The sequence below is a fragment of the Vombatus ursinus genome, unplaced genomic scaffold (assembly GCF_900497805.2).
Source record: "Vombatus ursinus unplaced genomic scaffold, bare-nosed wombat genome assembly UNPS02008216.1, whole genome shotgun sequence".
NCBI lineage: Eukaryota > Metazoa > Chordata > Mammalia > Diprotodontia > Vombatidae > Vombatus > Vombatus ursinus.
Genome location: NW_020947994.1, coordinates 81,682 through 98,037, shown reverse-complemented (window position 1 = coordinate 98,037; position 16,356 = coordinate 81,682). Strand labels below are relative to the sequence as shown.

The following is a 16,356-nucleotide window of genomic DNA, read 5'->3' as shown; positions in this document are numbered from 1 at the left end:
CCAGGTGACTGTTGCACGTTTCAGACAGGCTGACACAGAGACATCTTAAGCTTATTGGGGCCAAAATGGAACTCATTATTTTATATCCCAAACTTACACCCCTTCCAAACTGCTATATTTCCGTTCTCCCAAGTTTGTAACATCAGCATTATTTTCGACTCTTCACTCTTTTTTACCGTACATATTTAGTCAGTTGCCAAATCTTGCTGTTTCTGTCTCTACAACAACTCTCTACTCACCGGTAGGCCCTCAGCACCACTTGTCTGTACCACTGTGATAGATTTCTAATTGGTCTGTTATACATGTCTCTCCCCACAGCTTTAAGGACAGACCTGACTCTGTCACTCATATTCTTCCTAAATTCTTGTGTCTGACTATGAAATTTTAATTGTCCATGCTTTGTATTTTCCATATTCTTTGCCATTCTAGAAGATGTATTAAGTACATCTTCTAGGAGTTGAGGAGGTGGTTAGGCAAGAGGTATTGTAGGCCTAAGTGGGAAAGATTCTTATTAATTTATGCATTTAGTAGTGTGAAGCGAAACAGCAGGATATAATCTAGTCTTCTGGAGTAGATCGTCAGACAGGAGAGGCTTGTCAGACTTTAAGGAACGCTGAATAAAATAGGTTTAGGGGTCAGTTGGTCAGAAGGTAACTTAGGGCAAGGCAATCTTAGGACCTTAAAAAATTCCATGAATGAATAGTTTCTCTGAAGAGGCCAGGGAATCATACTTTTCTACCTAGAAGTCTTGGTTATTAGGGTTAGATCATAAATCTAGACAATAAGACTATTTTCTGGCCTGACTTGAAATTTGTCAGAGTATACCAGGTAGTTCCAGGGTGTGTTGCAGACTGGTCAAATATGACATTATACTTAACAGAGTTTTCTTTGTCAAGGAAATGGGATGGGTCAAGATGAGGTCAGGGTGAAGGGAAGGAAAGGGAAGGCATTTTTGTTTGTGTACTTTTCATGATTTTTCTTTTTCTTTTTCTTTTACATACCTACACAAAGCAGTTTGGACTGTATTGCTTTTGCCATGAAATTGTCAAATTTTCCCCTTTTCCTGGATAGACTATATAATGAAGTTGTACAGTGAGAGTGTTGACACTGGCCATTGCTACTTTTCTCTACTGCCAACTATATAAAACATTAGTGGCCTTTTCAAGCAAGTCTCTGGTTACTCTCTGATATGTATTAGAACAGTTGCACTCTGCATAAAACATAGAAGATATTGTACTCAGAGGTAATCTATGGAAAATTCAAAACTAATGTTAAAGTAACCAAAAATAGGTTTTCTTCTCTGTGTATTTAGGAATTTAAGGGAAATTTGGTTAATTATTTTATCCCATCTGGGTCTCAGTTTCTTTATCTGTAAAATAAGTTGTTGCAGCAGATAATGTTTAAGGTTGCTTTCAGTTGTACCATAATATTTGATGTGATTTTATTTTGTGATTCAGTTAAAAGGACCTGATAAAAGTCAGCTAAAGAAAGCTTCTTCATCACTCTTTTGAAATGCAATAATAATAATAGCTTATAGTTATGTAGTGCTTTATAATCAAAAGTGATTTGTGTGCACTGTCTCATTTGGTTTGCATGACATCCCTGTGTGAGATGTAGTATAAATGTTGCTGTGCCATTTTATAGATAAGAAGCTTTGGCTCACAGAAGGTAAGTCTGTGACATGAGTACAGTGGTGTGTGAATTACCTGAGACAGTCAATAATTTTGATATGATGTTAGTTTGTGACGGTAATAGTGATACATAACTTGTTTATACTGACAAGAGAGTCTCTCAGAATATCTTACTTTGGCCAGATGAAACCAGAACAAGCCATTGTCCCCACGTTTGGTCCTGTCTGGTTAAGTACTGGATTTTGTGCCATGCACTCATTTTAGTGCTCTATTTTGTTACTTTTAATTCTGTGTTTTTTAAGAATGGCTATTTTTTTCCAAGGTAAAGTATAAAAATTGTAGCTCTTAAAAGCACACTTTAATGGCTATTAGAAATACTGCCACAGCTATTGGTGTGGGGAAGTCAGGAATTTTAAGACTCATTCAACCCTGCAATGAAAGAGAGTCAGTCACACTTAAATGCAAGGGAAAATTTGTCAAAAATGAAAAACACCACCAACTGCTGACAAATTATTTATATAAAAGAGCTTAAATTATCCTCAAGTAACAAGCAAAGAGGGACCTGGAGGCTGGAGGAGTAGGGGGGAATATTATTGATTCCTTTACAATGTACTGTAAGCTTGTTGACATTGAAAGAACAGGAAGAAGGTAGTGAGTGAAAAAACAATTTCAGATCATTGCTCTGAAGAAGAATAACTTACTAAGGACAAGACAAGTGTGTAAAAAAATGACTGTAGATTGGAGAAAAAGTAATTTTGATAGCTAAGACTCATTCATTCAAAGCTCAGAAAACCATTGTCAAAAGTTAGGTGAGCTTGTATCTTCAAAAGCCTGTAAGTGTAAATACTCAAAAGTGTTTTGGGGAACTTTTTACTTCCTGTGGTCTTGGAAGTCTTATCCTCATTCATGGGAGGATGATCTTTGACAAGTATATTGGTAATGCTGAGAAGAAGAGTTGCTCCAGAATTACAGCTCTTCCCAAATGGAAATGACCTGGCACCATGCCACATGCCACAAGAGGTCCAGGCACTTATTCAAGACATGGAGATTAGACTGAGAACTCTCTTGAGTTAAACCTCATTAAAAACCTATAGGTTTTAAATCAAGGCTAGACTGGAAAAAAATAGACTCTTTGGCGAATATATGTTTAATAACCCATGCGATAAAAGGATGATTTCGTGATGAATTAAAGAATAGATATCAGAGTTTGTGACCATAGTGCCAAATTGTGTAATATAAGCGATGGTAGCAAAAAAAAACATATTACTGAAAGTTTTTTAAAGATGTAAAAAGTTGGATGTTTATTTTGATAAATTCATTTGAATTTGTTCCAGTTAATATGAACAGTACTGTAAGTGAAAGGACTCCAAATTCAGTGTTGTTTCCTAAAATAGCATAGTGCCTCTCATTGATTCAATAAATAAAAAGCTAGGCTATATGTATTATAAGTGGCACATTTGTAATGCAGATGAAATTTAGATGGTCAACTTTTGAATCAGAATAAATTGTAACATATGCAGTGTGTAAGTTGGCCTTTCCTTAATCTTTGCCTTAAAAAAGGGAAAGATTAACACATCAAAAATCGGTCTTTTAAAAAGAATTGACTGACTCTAGCATTTATTTTTCAGAAATCTTCCTGCCAAATCAGTTGAAGAAGCTTTACGTCATAGACAAGAATATGATGAAATGGTGGCTGAGGCTAAAAAACGAGGTATGAAATTATCAGAATTTGAATCAGTTTTGTATAATTGATTCATTGATTTGTTTAAAATCAGTGAATAAGAATAAGATGTCCACCAAAAAATACATTAAAATTTGATTGATACTTTATGTGAAGTGATTTTTTTATCTGAAAGCCCAATAGTTGTGCTTTTTATTTATTGTACTTTTTTTTTTTTTTTTTTGCTTTTTGGTGAGGCAATTGGGGTTAAGTGACTTGCCCAGGGTCACACAGCTAGTAAGTGTCAAGTGTTTGGTCTGAGTTATTGGTACTTTAAAATAGTTTATTAACTTTAGTTCAGCTTTAATTGAGGAAATGCTATGGTAACTATTAAAAACCTGGATGAAGAACACAGTACCTTCTTGTGATCATATCTGACTTTCAGCTATGTTAAAGATTTATCAGGGAAAATTGGGGAGCCCATAAACTTGCTGTTTCCACAAAGGTACTTGTTTACTTTATTAAAACAAGTAGTGGCTCATATTGCTGTTACTGCTATCTTTGTTTGTAAACTTTCTTGGTTTTCGTCTCTGGTGTAGTTTATCTTTTTGGTGTTTTGAAACTGAATTACTCTTAAGTGTTGAATGGTTTAGGAGGAACTTCTAGGTGGGAACGTAATTGAATCTGGAAACAGCTGAGCTGCAATGGCTTTGCTGTCCTTGACGCTTTCCAAACATATTTTCTTGTCTCCGTAATCCCAGTTGTTTGAAGTGTCACTTTTTATTGCAGCCTCTTTTTCTAAAGTGTGACACTAATAATAGTAATGTTATTTCTTATATAAACAATATTATTTACTAAATGTTAATTAATACAGGGTACTACTTTTCTTTAGATGACAACTCAGATTAATTTTTTTTTTTGGGTGAGGCAGTCAGGGTTAAGTGACTTGCCTAGGGTGGCACAGCTAGTAAATGTCAAATGTCTGAGGCCAGATTTGAACTCAGGTCCATCTGACTCCAGGGCCGGTGCTCTATCCACTGCACCATCTAGTTGCCCCTAAGTGAACAACTCACATAAATTTTAAAATTGTCAGGGGAGATGTGTTTAGGATCCATGTTGTCCTTGGAATATCTCTTAGTGGAGAGCATAACTTCCTTGCCTGTCTCATCCTTTGCAATTCATGTAAAATAAAGATGTTCACCAAAATTGCTGTGAAGGAGGTAAGGGAAGCATTATTATTATCCCTATTTTACACATATGAAAACTTAGATTCAAGATGGTTGTGACGTGTTCAAGATCTCACAGCTCTAAGTGGAACAGCTGGGACTAGATTGCTGGCTTTCTGATTCCCAGCTCAGTGTCCCTTTCAGTTTCCTATTGCTGTAGTGATACCAGAACTTAATTATCCTAGGAACACCTGCTCATGACTTTTGTGAAACTTGTGAAAGTAGGGCTTCCCCCCATATACATAATAAATTGTTTTTAATCTTAAAATAATTACTGGTTTTCAGTCAGTAAATTTGAAGTGCCTGCTATGTGCCAACTATTGTGCTAAGCAGTGAGGATACAAATATATATAAAAACAAATACAGTCCCATCCCCTAGTAGCTTATAATCTGTTGGGAAAAGACAACGTACAGAAAGGAAGCTGAAGAGGAGGGGAGGAGGAAGAAGATATCTGGTGCTGGGGCATGATGGAGAGGGCCAAAGAAGTCCAAAAGCAGCGGAGCTGGTGGAGGATGTGGAGAAGATCAATTCTGAGCCCCCTCTTTAAACAGAGAGGGGCAGAAGGGACTGATGAGATGTGAGTACCAGGCAGATTTAGTCTTGCAGGATGATGAGATTTCCCCATGATGAGTTTCCTGGGGAAGGAAAGCATGATGGAGAGGGCCAAAGAAGTCCAAAAGCAGTGAAGCTGGTGGGAAACGTGGAGAAAAACTACTTAAAATTCATTTTTCTATAGATATTTGCAATATTTGCAATATTGAATTCCTAAATGTATGCTGCTCAATAAATAACACCATTAAATTTATAGTTACTTTTTCATTTATACTATTTAAGGTAGTCATCAATGAGTAGAAGATCGTAGTAACCTTTGTTCAAGTGTCTTGTTTTAGTTAATGAAGAGAAAAAAATGAGAGTATAGTAATAATTTATTATAATTGATTTTTTTCTAGACCTGTGATTCATTCATGTATGGAAATCCTGCAGTGCAAATTTCCTTCCACCAATGGAAGATAGTTAGCTAGTTTATAAATTATAATATTAGAGATTTGCCTGGGGCACTGTGATTTTTAAGCAAATTGCCCAGGATCACACCTACTAGAGTGTCTCAAGGGCAAGATTTGAACGTAGGACTGGGCCCCTTTCTTCAAGACTAGTTGGTTATCTACTATGCTTTGCTTCCTCATTACTGTTATAATAATCTCACTTTTATCTAGTACTTTAGAGTTTACAAAGAAGTGGGCATCTGGAGACTTAAAAAAATATTGTTCTGGTGATGGATGTGTGTGTTTTAAGTATACTTTGTGTTATCGATTTTGAACTTCTTTATACATTTTGTATAATCAAAGAGAAATCTTTAAAAAAAACAACAAAAATTGGTAAGCATACCAGTTTAGTTGTATGATGGTTTTAATGTCATTGACTTGCTGAACTCTGTGTAATTCTAGTAAAAAGTTGTGTATCAGTGTGAAAGAAGGGTATCTTCTTAAGAAAGTTTACTTTTTTTTTTCTTTTTTTTTGCTTTTGCTTTTTGGTGAGGCAGTTGGGGTTAAGTGACTTGCCCAAAGTCACATATCTATTAAGTGTTGAGTGTCTGAGGTTGGATTTGAACTCAGGTCCTCCTGACTCTTGGGCCAGAGCTCTATCCATTGTGCCACCTAGCTGCCCCAGGAAGTTACATTTTTAATAGATCTTTTTTGATATCTTTTGGTTTTTTTGGCCTACATTTTCCCTGTTCATTCTTCCCAGTGAGCCAACCTTTATAATAAAGAATTAGAAAGCTATCCTATTAAAATTATCCTTGGTACTTTTGGTCCTTTGGTAAACAAATTTATAGATGTCTGTTTTTTTTAAAGTCCAGGAAAGAAGAGAACAGTATACAACATAGTTGAAAAAACGTTAGACTTAGGAATCAGGAAACTTGGGTTCTAATCCCAATTCTGCCCTCAACTAGCTTTGTGACCTTGGACTTAGTCACTTAGTATCACTGAGCTTCACTTTCTTTTAAAATGGGAAGATTGGACAAGATGTTTTCTTAGCTCCCTTCCACTGCTGGTTATGAAATACTGAATGTTATGAAAGTTAAATATTATAAAAGTATTTTTTTCTCTTTACTCCTATAATCAGAAAACTTTAAAAAACTGCAGCTTTATAGACTTAGAAGTAACTTATTACAAACGTAGAGAGTTTTAAAATGGCTTATTTAAAATGATTAAGTTCTTCAATGTTCAATGCAGAAATTAAAGAAGCACATAAAAGAAAACAAATAATGAAAGAACGGTTTAAACAAGAAGAAAATATTGCAAGTGCAATGGTGATATGGGTCAATGAGATACTACCAAATTGGGAAGGAATGTAAGTAAGCAGAATTTTCTGGAAATAATATATTTTATGCATCTTCTTTCTAGTTTTTCCTTATTTCTCATCTGTCTTTTGACTCTAGCTATGTTGTTTGAATCCAGTCATAATTCTCAAAAATAATCACTGCTTCCCTTTGAAATGCTATACTTTTGTAGGTTTTTGTCCTTTGATAACATGAAATCTAAAGACAGAATGCATTGCATTCTTCCCAAAAGTTATGGGCTTGGTAAGTCATGTAACTATTAGTTTCAGTATTAAATAACATTCTCTCTTTTTTTTTTTCTCCTTTATTTCAAGGCGTGGTACAAGAAGAGTTCGAGAGTTGTGGTGGCAAGGACTGCCCCCTAGTGTTCGTGGAAAAGTATGGAGTCTTGCTGTGGGAAATGAACTCAATATCACTCCTGGTTTGTATTACATGTTCCCACATATACCAATATATCTGATATCAGTAGTATTGTGTTTGTTCAGTTAAATTCAAAGGACATTAAGCATTTGCTATATGTTACATACTCTTCTAGGCACTGGGATGAAGCAGGATGCAGTATCTGCCCTCAGAAAATTTGTAATTTAGTTAGGAAAGGAGGTGGGTAAGAGTATAGATTTAAACATCCTATAGCACCATTCTTATTTTTTAGTTGAGGAAACTGAAATGGAAAATACCGTGCTCGAGATCATAAGTGATCGTGACAGGATATTTGAAGCCAGGTTCTCTTAACTCCAAATTCAGTGTTTTATTTATTTATTTGTTTATTTATTTAAACTGCACTGTATCCTCCAGTTAGAGTGTAAGCTCCTTGAGAGCAGGAATTGTCTTGATTTTTCTATTTAAATATGCCTAAACACTTAAGTGCTTAGGATATAGTAAGCACTTAACACTAGAAGGACTAGATTTTTAAGAATATCTCCAAGACCAAGCAAATTTTTGTGTCAGTTGCTGTGCTTGGCTCTTCTGATTTAATAAAGGCTTTTTCATTCATTCATAAAGACAATTACAATATAAGTAGAGAAGGGGTCCAAACAGTGGTATTTGAGGCTTAAGATGGCTAAGATCACATATCTTGAAAGCTGGGGTAACTTTTCAGAGATGAAAAACATCAGAAGTAGAACTTGAAAGATTTCAGCAGGTCAAGATAGTGGAGGCCATCATTTCAAACATGATGGATAGTGTACATAGGCACGGAAGAAAAGGGCAGGGAAAGATTAAGGAGGAGCTGGTCATGCATGAATAGGAAAAGTATATAATAAAGCTGGAGAGGCATACTCGAGGCCATTGAATGCCACACTGAGGAGCCCATATTCCATTTACTAAGCAGTAGGAGCGTGTTGGAGGTTTTTAGATGTGGGAGTGATATGATCAGGTTTTTGCAATAGAAAGATTTCTTTGACAGCCATGGGAAACATGAGTTAAAGAGAGGAGAATAGGAGGCAAGGACAGTAGTTAAGAAGCTGTTATAAGAGTCCATGCAAGAGATCATGAAGTCTTGGATAGTGGCAGTTGGTGGAAAGGGAAGCAAGAATGTCAGAGATTATAAAGGTAGCTCTCACAAGGATGACAATTGGTAGTGAAACTATTCTATTCATACAATGAAGGAAGGCTTCTTTGATGAGAGTACTAGTAGGGAGTGAGCAGGGTTTCACAAGTGATAACCTGCAGTAGAATTTTTGCCATCCCACAATTGACTGAAGGATGTAAGGAATGCAGTATTTCACTGTACCCTCAGTAGGCTTCTAGGCCATCACTGCTACTCTCGGTTCATTTTCTTTCTTCCTAATATTGACCCAGTAGTTAACCAGTTTAACCTCTGCTCTCAGATCCCTTACACCTTTGCCCTAATGTCCCTCATCCTTTCCCACAGTCCATCCATGGATCTGCTTCCTCCATTCCTGCTCATGTATTGATGATGTGTGTTGAAGGAAGTCTGTCTGAGTCCACTACAAGTTTGTTATTTAATTTCAGTTGGTACCTCACTGCAGTCCTTTTTCCTACTCCTTCACTCCATCTTGCCTTATTCTTTATCCTGCTCCTCACAAAGGCCATTCCAGAGCTGTTCTTTTCAAGCCTCCTACACCACGTTTCCCAACCCTTTTAGCAGAGGACCTCAACTCCTACTTTACTGAGAAAACAGAAGACATTCACCTGATGCTTCCTCTTCTCCTCTTTTTCTATCAAAATACCTAGACATCATCCCCTATGTTCTCCTCCTAATTTCTCCAGTTTCTGAAATATCCAGTCCTCTTGCCAAGACCAGATCCTCTGTGTACTCTTCATCCTCTTCCCTTTTTTATCTCCTCCAGCAAATTGCCCCCATAATCTTACTGCCAACCTCATCTTTAATCTCTCCCTTTTTACTGACTCTTTCCTTGTTGCCTGTGAATATGCTCATAGTTCCCCTGTCATGAAAAAAATTTTGTCATGTGACTTCATACTTTATCTTATCAATCACCTGATCTCTTGAAAATTACTAATTCTGAATCTGGTAATGTTTTTTCAGAGTTCATCCTTCTTAACTTCTCTGTAGTATTTGACACTATCAACTCCCTTGGGCTCCTGGGCACCCTCTGAGTTTTCATGACACTACTCCTGGTTCTCTTACTACCTGTGTGGCTTCTCCTTCATGTTCTGCTCCCCTGGATCATTATCCAAATCCTATCACCTATCTTGTGGGTATACTCGCTGTGGGTATATAACACTGTCTTGGGACGTCTTCTCTTCTTTCTCTGTATTCAGTCTCCTGGTGATCTCATCAACTCCCATAGTTGGATTATCTTCTCTACTCAGAAAGCTCCCTGGAGCTAGCATGATACCTGCCTCTCCAAATGCTCGCCAAATATGTGACCTTGAACATGTCACTTAACCTCCCTGGGTTTCAGTTTCCTCATCTGTAATAAAAATGAAGGGGGGGGGGGGGGTTAGACGGTCTCTGAGGTCCGTATTAGCTCTGAATCTGTAATCCCATGGTCCTAATTTCTCTCTTGAGTTCCAGTCCCATATCACCAACTGTCAAACTGGATCTCCTGTTGTGTCTAAACTCAGTATGTTCAAAACAGAACTCATTATCTTTCCCTTTCAAAACCCACCCCTCCTCTAAATTTCCCTATTTCTGTCAAGGGCACCATTGTCCTTCTATTCACTCAGGTTCATAACCTCTGAGTCATCTTTGACTACACATCATATCCAGTCAGTTACCAAGTTTTGACAATTCTGCTATATCTCCACAATATCTTTTGAGTATTTCTCTTTCTGTCTAACTCCAGTTTAGGTTCTTGTCACCCCTCATCTTGATTAATGAACGTCTCCTTAGTGGTCTCGTCTCAAGTTTCTCTCTTTGCTGTTCTATCCTTCACACGGTTCCCACAGTGATTGTTGTAAAGTGCAGATATCACTCCAGATATCACTCTGTCACTGTCCTCTACTGAAAATTAAAATAGCTAAGATTTACATGTCACTTCAAGATTTACAAAATAGTTTACATATCTCTTTTGATAACAAACTGATCCATAAACAACAATGGCTCCTTACTTTTTTTAGACTCAAATGTAAAATACTCCTTGTGGCATTTAAAACCCTTCATGGTTTGGCTCCAACCTGTCTTTTTAGAATTATTATACATTTTTCCCCAGAATACACTGTATGATCCAGCTAGACTGGCTGTCCGGGGGCTGCTTTGTCTCCTTGTGCCTTTGTATTGGATGCCTTACCTTGTGCTTAGAATGTTCTTATCCCTGCATCTTAGAACCCCTACTTTCCTTCAAGGCTCAGGGAAGGCACCACTTTCTATATGAAGCCATTCCTGACGAGCTCAGGCATCATCTTATGCGCATTCTTATTTATGTACGTGTTGATTCTTCCTTATAGAATCATGTGCTCCTCCCGCACATGGAATATTTTTTGTCTTTTCATCACCTAGCACAGTGCCTGGCACTTAATAGTTGCTTATATAAGAGTTGCTTAATGAAGAGGCATTTAGTAAGTTCCTCCTATGTGCCTAGCACATAGGGAATAGAAAGACGAAAACAATCGTGGTCCCTTCCCTCAGAGAACTTAAAGTGTAACCACATTGGTCAATTAATTAATTGGTTGATGATAGTTTGAGGGAGTCTTTTCAAATAGCCGAAGACTACCTAACAAACCAAAATATTAATAATAGCTAACATTTAAATAGCGCTTTAGTATTTGCCAGGTACTTTACATGTATTTGTATGTATCTTATTTGATTCTCAAAACAATCTTGTGAAGTAGGTGCTATTATTATTCACATTTTACAGATGAGAAAACAGGCTGAGAAATGTTAAAGAATTTGCCCAGGGTCATACTGCTAATATCTGAACAGTATTTAAACTCAATTATTGCTCACTTCAGGTCCAGCTCTCTATCCATTGGGCAACCCAGCTTCAGTGAATTGTTGGTAATTTCCTGTAGGTGATAGTAATGTCCACTGGGTGACCACAAGGTAGATAGAAGTCATGCATGTCAGCTGTAACCCCTTCTGCTTTGTAAGTGCTCTTTCAGCAGCAGCCAGTGCGATTGTTTCTGGGATTCCATTGCATGGGCATCTAGCACAGTTCTCTGTGTATTGTTAAGTACTTACTGAATTCTTGTTGGATGATTGAATGTGTAAGGCAGAGAGGATTGTGGAAACTAAGGGCTTCAGCAATTATATCACTGTTGAGCTAGGAAAGTTTCGATTTCTTTTTTACTCTCATAAATGTGAGGTTATTGAGCAAATATTTGAACATAAGTGTTCCATTCTTGTTATTTGGTCTTAAACTTTTTTTTTACTTGTCTGTATTTTTCTTTTGCAGAACTTTATGAAATTTTCCTCTCCAGAGCAAAGGAACGATGGAAAAGCTTCAGTGAAACAAGTACAGAGAATGATGTAGAAGGTGTGTCTTTGTCAAGTGTCAGATTTTTTTAGTTATGTTGTTAGGATGAGTTTTTGTTGTTGTCATTGATGCAATATTAATATATTTGTGTAGCACTTTTTCATTTGATCCTTTTATAACCCTGTAGGGAAAGGAAGACATTCATATCCTTGTTTCTCAGATGTAGAAACTGAGAGAGATGCCTAGCCTTGGAATTTTGGAATCATCTTTCAAAAGATAACTCATCTCTCATTGTTATCTTCCCTATCGAGTCAGTCTCTAAATTTGCAATGTCTTACTGGCCATTTCCACTTTTACTGTTCTACTGTTCTACTTCTACTCTTATCACTTCATATCTAGAATATTGTTGCAGTCTTCTAGTTGATTAGCCTCTTCTTCTTCACTTCCTCAAAAAAAAAATTAGATAAATCTTACAGTGCTACTTTCATTATATTCTTCTTCTGCTTAGGAATTCACCTACCACATCATTTCAGATGTCTTGAATAAATGCTAGTTGGAGAGCCTCAAGAATGTAGAGAATGAACTTGGGAACTTAGGCTTTGAAAAGAAGAGGTAAATGTGATGTGAAGTAGGTGATAGGGGATGGAGAAAAAAGTACAAAAAGATACTCTGAACTACATGAGCCCAAACTATGAACAACAAACAGTGTGTAGAGTGATTTTATGGAGATAGCATGAGTGCATGACTTTGTAGATTCTATCCTCTGCTCCAATCTGATATCCCTTTATAATATTATGTATTATTCAACACTCTCTGGGATAAGTTATTTAAATAGCTAGGTGTCCATACCTAACTGAATCATCTAGCCATCTTTTCCCATCTTCTCTATAAGGATATCTTGAGGCACTTCATTGAAGTCAAGATCCACTCTGGTACAGTATTTCACAGATCACGATTTTGTTCATGTTCCCAACCACAAAAAAAAAAAAAGACAGGCTACATTGGCATAAGTTGTTCTTTATGAACCTAGACTAGATACTAATGTTTACTGCTTTCTTTTCTAAGTAATCACAATCTATCTTTTTTAATAATTCATGCTAGAGTTTTGCTGGGAATCAACTGTAAATTTTTCAGTCACTAGTTTTCCAATCATTAGTTTTTAGAATATAGTCGTTCCCCCTTTTTGTAAATAGGGATCCTACTTTCAGCTTAAGTGCTTTCTTCTTATCTCCTCACTCATCTTGGGCTTTAACTTCCATTTTCTTTATGGTTGTTTTGTTTTATTGTTTCACTTTTGAAGACCATTTTCCTCGTTACGGAATACTGAAGCAAAAGAGTAGAGCAATAGTTCTGCATTCTTTTCCATTAACACTATGTCATCCTCTACCACAAGTGGTCCTAGCCCTTTCTAGTTGGTAGTCTTGATCAGGAAGGAAAAAAGAGTACTTTTAAAGCATCCTGTCTCATTTTAATTGTTTTTCTGGAAGCCTTATTTTAGATTTGATCTATTCCTCTCTTCCTTGTCCCCACTCCTTCTCTTTCTTTATAACTCTTTCGAAAATACAAGCATACTAGAGAGCATTTAGTTTAGATGCATCAATTTTTCTTCATTTTGAATGTTTTGTGATTTTTACATTCAGAGTTTTATTTTTGGAAAGCTTTTCATCCCTCTTGAGCTGTATTTTCACTTAGAGTTTCTGGGGCATGGTGTCATACCCTTTTCTGATTTAAAAAATCTGCCTTTTTCAAGTATAGAGGTGTGTGTATGTGTGTGTGTGTGTGTGTGTGTGTGTGTGTTTATATAACTTGGTTTTGTGTATATATAAATATATTTTATATATGTGTGTATATAATACATACATATATGTGGAAATATATAGATACCCAGATTTCTATATGTGTGTACAGACATATTTATATACAAGTATGTAGAAAATATTTCTTAAATTTCTTTTTTCCTATCCATTCAAACTTCTATCCTTATTTAGACTTTTATTTCTTTTCTCTTAAACTCTTATGATAGTCTCCTGATTCCCAGCCTCTAGTGTCTTATCATCTCTATTTCATCTTTGACACACCTGCCAAAATAATCTTCTCCTGGTCTGACCGTATTACTCTTAATGGGCGCAAGAAACTCTAGCGTCTCCCTAACTCTTATTATAGGAAGAAATACAACTTTTTTGTCTGATATAATACTTTTTCCAGTCTGGCTCCACACTACCTTTTCTACCTTATTTTATAGTACCTTCTTTTGCAGTTCCTATAGTCTAGCCAAATTGTATTACTGGCTGTTTCCCAGTTTTTTCTTGACCTGTCTCTTATGAACTCTGTGTTTGTGGTCATTGAATGCATTATGATGTAGGGGTTAGAGGGTTACTAGCCCATTCATACTTGATAATTTCAAATGTCTTAAAAGGATTCATTGACTATATTCGATGTATCTAGTTGTGGCATTTTTTATTTTTGTGTGACCAAAGGATTAGTGTTCATTTTCTGATGGTAGATACTCTTTACCTTTTACATCACAGTCATATCTACTTGAGTGATTCTTAGCTGGAGGCAGTTTCAGCAGGAGATAAAAGTCTGGATTTTAGGGTTATGTTGTGAGGAAAACAGCTGCTTCTCTTCTCTCATTACTGCCTAAGTGCAGTTGGGGCTCTTATGCTTTAGTAGTAATAGGTGCCTAAAAGTTATATAGCCCACTCTCATATCTGTTTCAATTTCCTATCATTCTTTTCAACCACTATACTTTTAACATACACAAAGCTACCTTTGAGCATTAAATAATGTGTGGTTTGCAAACCTTAATGTGTTATGTAAGGGCCAACTAGTCTTAATATTATTGTTGCTGTTATTTTCTCACTCTTGCCTTGAAGATCTCAGAAAAACTTAGTTTTCACATTTGCTTTCATTCACTTCTATACCCATTTTCAACAGCAATTCATATTCTCCTCCTAGAGGTCTCTACTCTTTAGGTTCTCTGTCTTTTTCCAGGTTCTCCTACTTGTCTGACTGTTCCTTGGTCTCCTTTGCTAGATCTTCATCTAGGTTACTTTCAATAATTGTAGGTTACCACCAGGGCTCTGTTCTGGGCCTTTTTCTCTGTTCCCTGTCAACTGTCTCCCTGCTGGATCTCATCAGCTTCAATGGATTTGCTTATCTCTGTATAGCTCTCTGTTTTGTATCACCATCTGTCTTTTGGATATCTTAAAGGGAACGTAAGTCTCTCAAACTCAATATATCCAGAACAGAACTCAGTATCTTTTCCCCCCAACACTCCTCGTTTCTGTCTTTCATATTACGGTCAAAGGCATCAAACTCTTCCCTGTCACACAGGCTCAGAACTTTCAGAGTCATCCTTAACTCCTCACACTCACCCAGCATAGCCAAGCCCTTGTCAAATCTTGTCTTTCTTCCCTTCTTCCCTTCCCACCTCTGCTTTATGCCCCCATTCTTTCTCACCGCTGCCAGCCTAGTGCAAGCCCTCATCATCTCATGCCTGGAATGCTGGAGTAGCTTTCTGATTGGTCTTCTTGTTGCCTCAGGTGTCTTTTTATTCCAGTCTGTCTGCTCAGCTACCAAAGTTACCTCCTTAGAGCCCAGGCCTGACCGTGTTACTCTCCTCCCTCCCTCCCCCCCACCTTGGCCCCCGCCCCCTCCCATTCAGTAAACACCCTCGGCTCCCCATCCCCTCAGGATCAGATATAAAATCCCCGATTTACCACCCAGTTAGGTGGTCCTCCTGGACTCTTCACACTCTCCCATTGTGTTCCACTCTTCCACTCCCATCCTGTTTAATCTGTTAAATTCTGTTGATTTTGCTTTTGTAACATCTCTCTTAGATATCTTCTTCTCTCCTCTGATACTGCTTCCACGCTGCTATAGGCCCTCCTCCATTCCTGTAGTATTCTCAGAGCCTTTTGGTTGGTCTCCTGCCTCAGGTTTCTATTCCAGTCCATTTTCTACTCAGCTATCAAATTGATCTTCCTAAAATGCAAGTCTGACCATGCTCACATACCCTCCCCTCTTCCCCATTTAATAAACCCCAGTGGCTCTCTGTTACCCCCAGGTTCCAATATAAAATCCTTTGTTGTTCAAAACCCTTCACAACCTGGTTTCTTCCTCTTTTTCCAGTCGTCTTACTCCTAACACATATTCTGCAATCCAGTGACACTGGCCTTACACAAAACGCTCCATTTCCCTACTCAAGGCATTTTCACTGGCTGTCCCTCACACCAAGAATTCTCTCCTTCATTGTTTCCTGCCCTGGCTTCCTTCAAGTCTCAGCTAAAACCCTACCTTCCACAAGAAGCCTCTCCTGGTCTCCCCTAATGCTAGTACTTTCCCTCTACGGTTATCTCTGAGGTATCCTGTCTAAATCTTGTTTGTGTGTAGTTGTTTGCATGTTGTTTCCTCCATTCGACTAAACTTCTTGAGAACAAATACTGTCTTTTACCTTTCTTGTACCTCTAGTGCTTTATAGACTTCCTGGCCCAAACTAAACACCTTATAAATGCTTATTAACTGACTAATTTGGCATTTAAAGCCCTTTAAACCTGGGTCCTTCCTTGCTAGTCTTCTTACTGCACTTCCCTCTGCTGTCCAGCCACATTGGCTTCATTGTTCTTCATACAACATTTTGTCTCCTGATTCTAT

At 37.3% G+C, this 16,356-nt stretch overlaps 1 protein-coding gene across 2 annotated transcripts in view; it reads left to right on the top strand.

Moving 5' to 3' along the window:
* Positions 1 to 16,356, top strand: part of LOC114034139 (TBC1 domain family member 12-like) — a 128,875-nt gene that overhangs the window by 76,325 nt on the left and 36,194 nt on the right. For both annotated transcript variants that reach the window (XM_027849742.1, XM_027849741.1), the window contains exons 4-7: positions 3,260 to 3,342; positions 6,753 to 6,870; positions 7,174 to 7,280; positions 11,680 to 11,760. In XM_027849742.1, coding sequence (XP_027705543.1) covers positions 3,260 to 3,342; positions 6,753 to 6,870; positions 7,174 to 7,280; positions 11,680 to 11,760 — 389 coding nt within the window. The remainder of the gene's footprint in view (positions 1 to 3,259; positions 3,343 to 6,752; positions 6,871 to 7,173; positions 7,281 to 11,679; positions 11,761 to 16,356) is intronic.